This window comes from Chlorocebus sabaeus, chromosome 16, assembly GCF_047675955.1.
Source record: "Chlorocebus sabaeus isolate Y175 chromosome 16, mChlSab1.0.hap1, whole genome shotgun sequence".
Classification (NCBI taxonomy): domain Eukaryota; kingdom Metazoa; phylum Chordata; class Mammalia; order Primates; family Cercopithecidae; genus Chlorocebus; species Chlorocebus sabaeus.
The window spans coordinates 29,526,024-29,538,542 of NC_132919.1; the positions used below are offsets into that span (position 1 = coordinate 29,526,024).

At 37.1% G+C, this 12,519-nt stretch overlaps 1 protein-coding gene across 2 annotated transcripts in view; it reads left to right on the top strand.

The window, feature by feature from the left end:
- NF1 (neurofibromin 1) overlaps positions 1-12,519 on the top strand; it is a 287,975-nt gene that overhangs the window by 248,507 nt on the left and 26,949 nt on the right. For both annotated transcript variants that reach the window (XM_008010958.3, XM_008010961.3), the window contains 10 exons: positions 782-922; positions 1,079-1,358; positions 1,810-2,024; positions 2,258-2,319; positions 2,471-2,585; positions 3,142-3,243; positions 4,936-5,076; positions 8,312-8,438; positions 10,949-11,080; positions 11,999-12,134. In XM_008010958.3, coding sequence (XP_008009149.1) covers positions 782-922; positions 1,079-1,358; positions 1,810-2,024; positions 2,258-2,319; positions 2,471-2,585; positions 3,142-3,243; positions 4,936-5,076; positions 8,312-8,438; positions 10,949-11,080; positions 11,999-12,134 — 1,451 coding nt within the window. The remainder of the gene's footprint in view (positions 1-781; positions 923-1,078; positions 1,359-1,809; positions 2,025-2,257; positions 2,320-2,470; positions 2,586-3,141; positions 3,244-4,935; positions 5,077-8,311; positions 8,439-10,948; positions 11,081-11,998; positions 12,135-12,519) is intronic.

Below are 12,519 nucleotides of genomic sequence, written 5' to 3' on the forward strand. Positions count from 1 at the left end.
CTTCAGAGTAATCAATTAAGGAAATAATGTCCTCACTCAAACACTGCTGCTGCTCTTCCAAATAATTTGAAATAACCTTAGAGCCAGTGTTACAGCCCTAGAAAACATCTTGGTACTTGATGTCATTTCCTATATTTTATTTTTTTTGAGACTGGGTCTCACTCTGTTGCCTAGGCTGGAATGCAGTAGTGCAGTCTCGGCTCATTGCAACCTCTGCTTCCCAGGCTCAAGTGACTCTTCCACCTCATCCTTCCAAGTAGCTGGGCCTACAGGTGCACACCAACACATCTGGCTAATTTTTTTTTTTTTTTTTTTTTTTTTTTTTTTTTGAGATGGGTTTTTGGTATGTCGCCCAGGCTGGCCTTGAACTCCTGGCCTCAAGCAGTCCACCTGCCTCAGCCTCCCCAAGTGCTGAGATTACAAGCGTGAGCCACTGCACCCAACTCTGTATTTTCAAATAGCTATTTTATATTGATCCTACATTACTGTCTTAGAAAAGCACAGAGATACTTTGCAAGTGACTGAAGATAGTATTGATAGAGATTTAAAATTTTTGAATGCCAGTCTCTTAATCTCTGAAGGAATCAAATACATATACTCATCCTTTCCTGGATATTTTATAATAAATTGTATTTACTGACAGGTCTGTAAATAAAATGTAGTATTTTTGAGGCCTCAGGTAAAATAGAATTTTCATATTGATTAGGCTGTTCCAATGAATATTTTTAAATTAAAAATTGGTAGAGTGATTAAAAACATGTTATTTTCCTTCTTCAACTAGATTACAGATCTGCTTGATGTTGTACTAGACAGTTTCATCAAAACCAGTGCAACAGGTGGCTTGGGATCAATAAAAGCTGAGGTGATGGCAGATACTGCTGTAGCTTTGGCTTCTGGAAATGTGAAATTGGTTTCAAGCAAGGTAATCACTTTTCTTTTGCCCTCTGTACTATAGCATATCTGTTTTATCATCAGGAGGTTTTTTGTTTTGTAATTACTTTTAAACTGAACTTTTAGTTTAGTGCTAAAACTTTTAGTCCCATGTTTTTTAAAAAAGGAAATTCTTGCTTCTTTACAGGTTATTGGAAGGATGTGCAAAATAATTGACAAGACATGCTTATCTCCAACTCCTACTTTAGAACAACATCTTATGTGGGATGATATTGCTATTTTAGCACGCTACATGCTGATGCTGTCCTTCAACAATTCCCTTGATGTGGCAGCTCATCTTCCCTACCTCTTCCACGTTGTTACTTTCTTAGTAGCCACAGGTCCGCTCTCCCTTAGAGCTTCCACACATGGACTGGTCATTAATATCATTCACTCTCTGTGTACTTGTTCACAGCTTCATTTTAGTGGTAAGTTCTCGGAAAGGAATTTGTGTTTACCAGTTCCTTTCTCCATTTTACTTCACCTGATCAATATGGATTATCTTATTTATGTTGGTGCCCTAACACCAAGTTGCTAATTTAAGCCTGCGGTAATGATATGCAATATTACCAAAAAGAAAATAAATTACTTCCATTCCATATCAAGCTATAATAAAGCATACTTGTCGTGTAGACCCTTGTAGTTATCCCATAAGCAGAATACTCAGTGCCAGTTGACCATGTTCCATTACCAGCACTAATTTGTAGATAAATGAAGCAAGAAGCATTAATACAATGTATCTAGAGGTTTGATTTAGGGAGCATGATTATGTAATTTTTATATGGTATTCAGATTTTCTAAATTCAAAATGAAGCATGGAACTTTAGAAATTAAAAAGTAATATTTTCTGTCTTTTCTTGTTCCTTTATTCTCTTACAGAAGAGACCAAGCAAGTTTTGAGACTCAGTCTGACAGAATTCTCATTACCCAAATTTTACTTGCTGTTTGGCATTAGCAAAGTCAAGTCAGCCGCTGTCATTGCCTTCCGTTCCAGTTACCGGGACAGGTCATTCTCTCCTGGCTCCTATGAGAGAGAGACTTTTGCTTTGACATCCTTGGAAACAGTCACAGAAGCTTTATTGGAGATCATGGAGGTAGAGAAGGCAAAATGATAAGAAACTAAGTTAAAATCTTTTTTAAAAAATATGTAAATACTATATAGAAGAAATACTGGTTTATTGTGCTATTTTGCACTTAATGCTTAAATAAAACACTTCATGGACTGTGTTATTGGTAACAGATAGGTCACTTAATGACATCACAATAAACATTTAACAGTTCTAAAAACATTTATGCACATATGTATTCAGAGTATCCCCTTTTTTAGGCATGCATGAGAGATATTCCAACGTGCAAGTGGCTGGACCAGTGGACAGAACTAGCTCAAAGGTATGTCCCAAATTAAATATAAGTTTTAAAAATATGTGTATTGTTGAAAATACAGCTGTTACTGTATGATCAATATTATAATTTATAATTTATTATTTAGTATACATAAACACAAAGGTTTTTATAAGTTCTGTGGATCTTTTAATTGCAGATTTGCATTCCAGTATAATCCATCCCTGCAACCAAGAGCTCTTGTTGTCTTTGGGTGTATTAGCAAACGAGTGTCTCATGGGCAGATAAAGCAGATTATCCGTATTCTTAGCAAGGTACCTGTTCCACCCTCACTTCTCCCAAATATTTATGGTTCTCAAGTTGTAAAGCATATCTTTCATTTTTCTAAAAGACATTTAAATTTGAGGTCAATAAAATATATGTTACTTATTAAGCCTTTAAAATGTATTTTGATTATTTATTGTAATTATTTGAAGTCTTCTCTAAAGAAGCTGTCTTTATTTGTAAACTCTGATTACTTCGATAAGGAAGATGTCTTTAAAATAAAATATGTTGCCTCTTTTGCTAAGCAGGTACACTTAGTATTTTACCAGTTTTCAAAGTATTTAATTATATGGTAAGACTATAGCCTTGTATAAAATTATTTAATTTGTAATTACTATCATAATGTCTGACTCTTATAATGTAGAAATATCAAAACATAAGAAAACAAATGTACATTAAGCTAGCTATGAAGATCACCATAGCATTAGAAATCATTCTAGCATTTGTTAAATAAGTAAATGTTCCTGAATTCATTCTGAGATTCAGTTTAGGAGTTAATGTTTTATTTTAATGAAAGTAAAATAAAAAATTCTGTTTTCCTAAAAGGCACTTGAGAGTTGCTTAAAAGGACCTGATACTTACAACAGTCAAGTTCTGATAGAAGCTACAGTAATAGCACTAACCAAATTACAGCCACTTCTTAATAAGGTAATTACTGTACAGAAAATGAGCACATTCATTTTGGGTATCAGTGTTGAATTTTACTTTCTTTCAAAGAGTTTAGAAAATGAGATGAGAATAAGTTATAATGAAAAAGCTATAGTTAAAGTAGAACCTCTTAGTTGTTTGAAGTAGTTATATTAGGAGAAGAGTAAGTATGGCTAGTATGTTCTCAAGTGCTTATAAGTTTTTTTCTCATCAGTGCTAAAGGAAAGATAGGTATATATTCTTAATTATTTTATCTTATAAGTATTGATTATCTACTGTTGCCAAGGACTGTTTTAGGCGCTAGAGATAGAGTACTAACAAAGCCCATAAAACTCACTGCTCTCACAGAGCTTACTTTCTGGGGTGGGTGTGGAGGTTGGGGAGTGAGTGGATAATAAAGTAAACCAAATACATAGTATGTTAGTGATTATTACTATGGAGAAATTAGAGCTGAGAGACGTATACTTGATCATCATAAGAGTTTGGGTGCCAAATGAAGATAATATTTAAAAGGAGTAAAATGATGTGGCCACTGTTTTAGGATGGTCTGAGCTTAACCCATTTTTATATTTAATATATCTGGACATCATGTTTTCGTATTAATAAAATGAAAAATCTTAGATTAGATAATGGCATAGTGTTACCCTCCAGTTCTAAAGTAGTTTAATTCTGTGATTTGAGTACAAAGGTATGCCAGACTTGGGAGAGATAACAGAGAAATAAATACCTGTTATATTCCTGGTTTGTCTACAAACATCCTAATTTTATATTATACAAAATGGTTCTCTGGTCCCCATCTTATAAGTGAAAATGAGCTCAGAAGGGCTAAATAATTTGCCCAAGGTCACATACCTAATAAAAGAACCATGATTCTAATGCAGTACTATTTGACTCTAAAGTCCATGTATTTTCCCTAATATCACAGTGCTAAACAAGGATTGCCAATAATACATGCTTTTAATTTGGAGCAACAAGAGATTACCGTACTGGTTAAGAGTGACAAGAAGTTGAAAAGACAGAGTTTAAACTAAAGTTAAAGGGAAACATAGGAGTTAATGTAGGTAGAGAGAAGGGGAGAGAGCTGCACAAGAATGCCAGGACAATGGAGGGAAGGTGGGTAGAACATTCTAGTTGTAATGGAGAAACTTTTCAAAGGAATCAAGAGAGGGAAAGTTGTGAGGACTGGATAGACCTCATCCCATATTCAGCATTGTTCAGAAAAGAGTTTGGAAATGTACAGCTTTTAAGCAGGCAAGTCATGTGATGAAAGCAGGACTTAGATCCTGGTGATAGTGTGCACAGTGGATTGGAGTAGGGAGAAACTGAGGTAAAAAGAATCCACCTTTATAATAAAGAAGGTTGGCATGTGGTAATGTCATTAGCAATGAGAAAGAAATGACGATACAAAAGAGACTACTGTAGAAGAATCGACAAACCTTGGTGACTGGATTTAGAAGTCAAAGAACAGGGAGAAGTCAAAGGAGGTGCTAAGTAATGTTCTCAGTCCAGCTAACAGTGTCTTTAGTTATACATATGAAAAGGTGAAGAGCTTACCTGTATCTTTATCTTCCCCAAAAGAGAAAACTTGGGTAATTTAGGAAGATAAGCTGCTTTATTTTTTACTGCAGTGTGTTTTGAAAGAGACTACATTATGATTCATCTTACTAGCCTCAAACATGTCTCCTTTGCCAGGACTCACCTCTGCACAAAGCCCTCTTTTGGGTAGCTGTGGCTGTGCTGCAGCTTGATGAAGTCAACTTGTATTCAGCAGGCACAGCACTTCTTGAACAAAACCTGCATACTTTAGATAGTCTCCGTATATTCAATGACAAGGTAAGCAGGCTTTCCCTTGAGGTTCCTAGATTACTCAAATTTAGAATACTCTTCCATCTTTTATTGTTGCTATTCTTTTAAAATCACAAGAAGTCCATAACTTAAATATGAATTTCTATAATGTAACTTATTGTGAGTATATTTCCTTACCAGCTCATAAAGAACTATGTAAACTCAAATGCATATTTTTTATATAAAAATAGCAAAAAAAACAAAAAGTACTGGCCTAATACTAGTAGAATTCTAGAATAAGGATAAATAATACATGATTATCCTTACAGAATGAGGATAAATAATACATGGTAAAAATATTAATAGCTACCATGCCAGGCTATATGCTAAGCACTATTATTTTTAATTTTCATAACCTTAAGGTAAAGGTTAGCATTCTCTGTCACCCATTTCACAAGTGAAGAAATAATATAAAAGTAATCTTATTTTTACTTAATAATGCCACCTAATGAAAAATAGGTATAATTCATAGTAGATAAGGAAGCTGGAGAGTCTAAAGGAAACTTTTGGGTACTTAATTTTACTAGTTTTTTCCTTCTGTCTAATCTTACTTTAAAATATACCATTAGTGGCCAGGAATTGTGGTTCACACCTGTAATCCTAGCACTTTGAGAGGCCAAGACAGGTGGATCAGTTGAGCTCAGGAGTTAGAGACCAGCCTGGGCAACATGGCAAAACCCCATCTCTACAAAAAAGGCAAAAATTAGCTGGGCATGGTAGCATGCATCTGTAATCCCAGCTACTTGGGAGGTGAGGTAGGAGGATTGCTTGAGTCTGAGAAGCAGAGCTTGCAATGAGCTGAGATCACACCACTGCACTCCAGCTTGGGCAACAGAGCGCGACCCTGTCTCCCAAAAAAAAAATGTGTGTATACATATATTATACACACACATATATATGTAATGTATGTGCATACATATATAAAGTGTGTGTGTGTATATATATATATAAAAAATATATATAAAATCCAACTCCAGTTAAGGTTAATAAATGTTAGGAGGGGTGCCAGTGGTGTGTGTGTGTGTGCGCATGCGCATGCGTGTGTGTGTGTATGTGTATATATATATGAACATGGGCAAGTTTGTTGCAGGATCTGGCCAGCAGCCTGCAATGCAACGGGGCTCGCTCTTTGTTCCCAGGCAGGTTGGCAGGTCGAGAAATAATAGACACACACAAGATAGTGAAAGCTGGGTCCAGGGGGATCACCACCTTCTGGTCCTGTGATGCCGTCAATGCACTGGATGTACCAGCATTTATTATTAAGTTTAGTGAGGGCGGGGGTAGGTTAGTGAGGGATTTAGGGTCATTTGATTATGAGGTGAGATGGTCACATGGCGTGAAAGTAATTCTTTAACATAGTATCTGTATGCAGAAGTACAGTATACAGAGATAAGAATTTATAATACAGTGTGTGCATCAGTAAATTTCTAACAGAGCCTTAAAACAGAAGCACAGTCTCTCCATAACCTCTGATTAGTAAGATATTAATCAGCAGTAACAGTTGCAGCAAAAGCTGGTTACAAACAATCCATAGAAACAGGATGTGAAGCTAGACAACCTGTTAGACCAGAAATTCGCAGAAGGGAGTATGCCTTAACCCTAAAGAGGCCTAGAAGAGCTGTGGCAAGATGAGGGCATTTATGGCCTTATCTTATCCATATGAACAGGCACCCCTCATGTGTCCGTTTATAGGCTCTCCACAAGGGTCGCATTCCATTCCTAGAGCTATGAACATCTGCTTTTCTGGGATAGGAATCTTGGTGATGTGAAACCTCCCTGACTGCACATCTGTCCATAGGCTCTCTGCAGGGGGAAAGCACATCACATGCTGTTGGCTCATTCTGGCAGTCCATCCTGCCATTGTCTTTACACAATCCTGCATGCAATTTTGTATTTACAATAATCAGGAGCATTTCCTCTTTGATTCTGTAGCAATAGTTTCAGGGGTCTCCCTACACAAGTTACTTCTTAGTTCCTTTCTAATTTGTAAAATGGAGATCTGATTGGGGCTGGATTTTAGTTCGTAGAGAATAGAGGAGAGAATAAAATAGTATGAAATTATGTCCCTTTTGTCTTTGGATAAAAATGGGAAGTGTCTAGGAGAAAAGAGGGGAATGTTTTTAAAAGAATGTGTATATACAGTGAGATGTGCCTGAAGTGAAATTAACTGAACTGTGGGTAGAAAGAACAGGATTATGGTTTTAAGTGTAAAGATACTTGGTCTAAACATTATTAGTTCAGACTACCAGATGTAGTGTGAACCTGAAACAGCTATGGGTCTGAGATATATGGACACAAAATTTTAGGAGTAGGAGGTCTTATGGAGTTTATTAATCAGACCTCCATTTTGCAAATTAGAAAGGAACTAAGAAGTTAAGTCACTTGCCCATGTTTGTACATCTGTTTTGAGACTAGAACCCCTCTTTCCTAATTCTCATTGCCCTTTTTCTAGAACTATTTTGGGATAATGGTGGTCAGTGATATCTAGTTGTTGGCTATTTATATGTTAAGAATATTTGCAGATTGGCTGGGTGCAGTAGCTTATGCTTGTAATTCCAGCACTCTGGGAGGCCGAGTTGGGAGGATCACTTCAGGTCAAGTGTTTGAGACCAGCCTGGCCAACATTGTGAAACCCTGTCTCTACTAAAAATACAAAAATTAGCCACGGTGGCACGTGTTTGTAATTCCAGTGACCTGGGAGGCTGAGGTGGGAGGATCACTTGAACCCAGGAGGTTGCAGTGAGCCAAGATGGTGCCACTGCACTCCAGCCGGGGCAACAGAGTGAGACTCCGTCTCAAAAAAGTATTTGCAAATGGAGCATTGCAAATGGGGCATCTGCCTCGGTATTTTCATCTTCAGAACAGCCCAGTAGCAGGCGCTAATATTGATTCTGGTGCCCTTAGGATGCTAGGCATCGAGAGTTAATAAGCATGTTAAAAGTCACCAGGATGTAAATTTACAGTTATTTATTTTGTATTGTAAATAAAAGTGATTTCATCTTCCACCATCTTCTTAATTCATATGTTTGACTGTCTTGCACCAGTTAATTTGTAGTAGCTAAAATGTTCTGTGGTTTTTCTGCCGTCAACTGAAAATAATTTCTCTCAAATTGAAAGGATTACTTATCTTGTCGTACTATTGAACACAAAAACCAGTTAAGTGAGCCTTTAAAGAAAGCTACTGTGTGAACCTCATCAACCATCTCATGATTATCTTTAATAGAGTCCAGAGGAAGTATTTATGGCAATCCGGAATCCTCTGGAGTGGCACTGCAAGCAAATGGATCATTTTGTTGGACTCAATTTCAACTCTAACTTTAACTTTGCATTGGTTGGACACCTTTTAAAAGGTAAAAGCCTTATGTTAGAATATCTTTATGAAATAGTATTAAGAAACCAGAAGTAATTTGAGTAAGTGATTACTTGAAATAAATTGAAGTAAGTTAGCCCATATGTCTTACTTTAAATGCAAACTAGGCCGGGCGTGGTGGCTTACGTCTGTAATACCAACACTTTGGGAGGCTGAGGCAGGAGGATCACTTGAGGCTAGGAGTTTGAGACCAGTCTGGGCAACATAGTGAGACTTCATCTCTACAGAAAAAAATTAGCCAGACACGATGGCACGTGCTTGTAGTCTCAGCTACTTAGGAGGCATAAATGGGAGGATTGCTTGAGCCTGGGAAGTCGAGGCTACAGTGAGCCATGATCACACCACTGCACTCAGCCTAGGTAACAGAGTGAGACTTTGTCTCAATAAATAAATAAATGCAAACTGTATCTGTCCTAATGAGTTGTGTTTTGTTTGATATGTGTTTTATGAGAGCCTCATTTCCATATCAAATACCATATTTGCCTGAAAAATCAAAGAGTTTATTCTGGCTGGGTATGGTGGCTCAAACCTGTAGTCCCAGCACTCTGGGAGGCCGAAGCAGAAGGATCAAGTCTTGAGCTCAGGAGTTCGAGACCAGCCTGGGCAATATGGTGAAACCCCCTTTCTACAAAAAATACAAAACATTAGCCAGGTGCAGTGGCACATGCCTGTAGTCCCAGCTACTTGGGAGGCTGAGGAGGGAGAATCACTTGAGCCCAGGAGGTCAAGTCTGCAGTGGGCCATGACCATGCCACTGCACTCCAGCCCGGGTGACAGAGTGAGACCCTGCCTCAAAAAAAAAAGACCACAGAGTTGATTCCTAAAAAACCTACATGCTGAGTCTTATAATAGCTGTATTATTATTAATAGTAACAATACCTAAGTATCTTACTGATTTTCAAAATAAAACAGACTGCAAATCACTGAGTGTTATTTGAATAATTTATATTAGAAAATGTTAAGAGATTTGATCACAGATTTTCTTCAACCTGTTTATAGTTTATTGTTGATTAATACTATTATTTTATACCATTGTATCTCACCTTTCTGGTACCCTATCCTCACCCCTTTCTATATTTCTTATAGCCAGTGATCTCCAGCTATTCCTCAGAGCCAGCTCATTCACTTCCTAACCTGGTTTTACTCCCCATTGCTGACTTCACAGCCTGTTAACTTTGGTTCATTAACATGGGGCAGTCATGGCCAGAGACTGCAGTTAATAGGAACGGCATGTAGTGGTGGGTCAGAAGCAAAGCAGGGTAAAGTAAGACCTGGGAGAAGGAGCTGGCATGAACCCCAGTGGTCTCAGCAGTGGATTTGGCCACAATAGAGATTCAAGCTACAGCTTGAGTCAACAATTTTGTATCAATTTAAATCTTAGGCTTGAGGGACCATGGAGATTCCCCCAGTTTTTATGAGAGAGAGAGAGAGAGAGAGATGCATACACCCACTACTATGAATGTATGCATTTGATTTCACTTTCTTAGGAAATTTCTACAAAAAATATTGACAGTGTTAATCTCTAAGGTCAGTAGGGATTTCTCAAAAAATATTACACTTACTAAAGGATACCAAGATAAGTAATTGCAACTGGGCTAATAAAGTGCTTACTTATTCTTTATATCTAGAAGAATATCAGGCTGGGCACAGCGGCTCACGCCTGTAATCCCAACACTTTGGGAGGCTGAGGCAGGCGGATTGCTTGAGGCCAAGAGTTCAAGACCAGCCTGGCCAACATGGTGAAACCCCATCTCTACTAAAAATGCAAAAATTAGCCAGGTGAGGTGGTGCACACCTGTAGTTCCAGCCACTCAGGAGGCTGAGGCACAAGAATTGCTTGAACCTGGGAGGCAGAGGTTGCAGTGAGCCAAGATCCTACCACTGCACTCCAGCCTGTGTGACAGAGTGAGACGCTGTCTTAAAAGACAAGAAAAGAATACCAGATATTTTCCATGTTCAAATCACTTTTGAACATGTGATTTTTTAAATGGGGGTAGCATTAATGATTAAAAGCTGGCCAAAGATCAAATTTATCCTCTAATCAACCCTATTTTTTGGGCTGTTAGAGCATATACTTCCTATGTCATCAGGTTTTCTTTTAATTAAAAGTGTTTTTGTAAAATAACTCTATTTTCAAAAGAAATCTTAAGGAGAATTCTAATACATAGATTTTTTTTTTTAATCCCTGTGCTGCTTTAGGAAATAGAAGATCTGAAAGACTATCATGTTTTTTAATTTTCCTCTTCCTGGAGTACTATAGAGTTCTAGGGAATATTATTATATTCTACACATTTTTGGTACTTAATCTTATACATAGTTAATTATTCACATTCACATATGTATGTTTTACCTTCCCAAATGGCTATTCTTGGAAAGTAGGAGTTATACTTCCTTTCCTTGCAGAGTTGTTAGTCAAAAGTCAGGGAAGAAGACCTCAGCAGATACTTGTTCAAAAAATTAATTCTTATTTGTTTGTTTGTTTTTTTGTAGGGTACAGGCATCCTTCACCTGCCATTGTTGCAAGAACAGTCAGAATTTTACATACACTACTAACTCTGGTTAACAAACACAGGAATTGTGACAAATTTGAAGTGAATACACAGAGCGTGGCCTACTTAGCAGGTAAAAACACAAAATAAACAAAATTAATCTTGCTACAGCTATATGTAAGGATCACCCAAAAAGTGCAAATACCTATAGGTTTTTGGCGATTGCTTGGCAGAGTAGAAAGTTCACAATCTAGTCCTTTAGTGATTAAAATTTTGAGAGTTTTGCCAGAACATTTTTCTGTAGGAATAAATTTAATTCCCATTAAAATCTGAAATGTGTTCCCTTGGTCATCTTTGGTTCAAGACACAACAGTGGCTCTCTGTTATCCATCATAAAATCTGAATGCTTCAGTCTAGCATCCTGGGCCCTTAAATAGCCTTCTCAGTTCTGTTATCTTTCTCCAAATTTCATGAGCTTCATTTTTTATTACCACTCCAAATGGATGAGCTATTTTAAGCTAATCTACTTGCCATCTCCTGCAAGTGACTGCCTCTTCAATATTCATTCCTTATGTGATTTTATCTGGAATGTCTGCCCTGTCCCCACCATTCCATTAAAGCTTCCTGTTTGCTTTTATCTGATTTTTGTTTCTTTACTCAGCAACACTTAGCACTTACGTACAATTCTTGAATGTAGTTGTTTGATGGAAAGTGCTGATTCTCAGTTTCACAGACTTCTGTTTGTTCAACTTTTTTGTTTGAACCATATCACCTTGAGCAAATCATTTAACATCTCTGTATTTGTTCTCACTCAACTTAATAATACCTGCCCTGCCTACTTTGTGTTTGTTAAAATCAAATGTACATTAAAGCACTTGGAAAATAAAAGATGCTTATTAAATATCTTTGTATATTTCATGTTTATGTAGTCTTCCAAAATATGTGCACATTTAACAGGTATTATCCTCTTTAGGAGACTGTAAGTTCATCCTGTTTTAAGTCACACTTGTGATTTGTTAAATTTTTTAACCTACCACCATTTTCCTTTTAGCTTTACTTACAGTGTCTGAAGAAGTTCGAAGTCGCTGCAGCCTAAAACATAGAAAGTCACTTCTTCTTACTGATGTTTCAATGGAAAATGTTCCTATGGATACATATCCCATTCATCATGGTGATCCTACCTATAGGTAAGTGGATTTACTCTCCTATAATCAAGTTTCAATTTTCCAACTAATGGAGGCAAGCAGCAGAGTTATCTAGAAGGTAATATGGGGGAAATCTAGTGATGGCCTAGGAAGAGTGTGTAAGTCAAAACTCATTTTATAAATGTGTAGTATTTTATGTGGGTTAGTAGGAAAGTTATTCTTCCAGTCTAATTGTGCTAATGTTAACATTAGTTTGCCTCTGAAGCACAGACCAATTGAACAATGAAAAGAGACGCTCTTGAAAATATTAGGTTGTGGGGGAAGGGCCTGGGGAAAAAAAAGTAACGCAAAATATAAACAACACATTACGTGCTTGGATAGAGAACGAATCTATACAGATTTGTAAAAATACAGACATGCTAACACG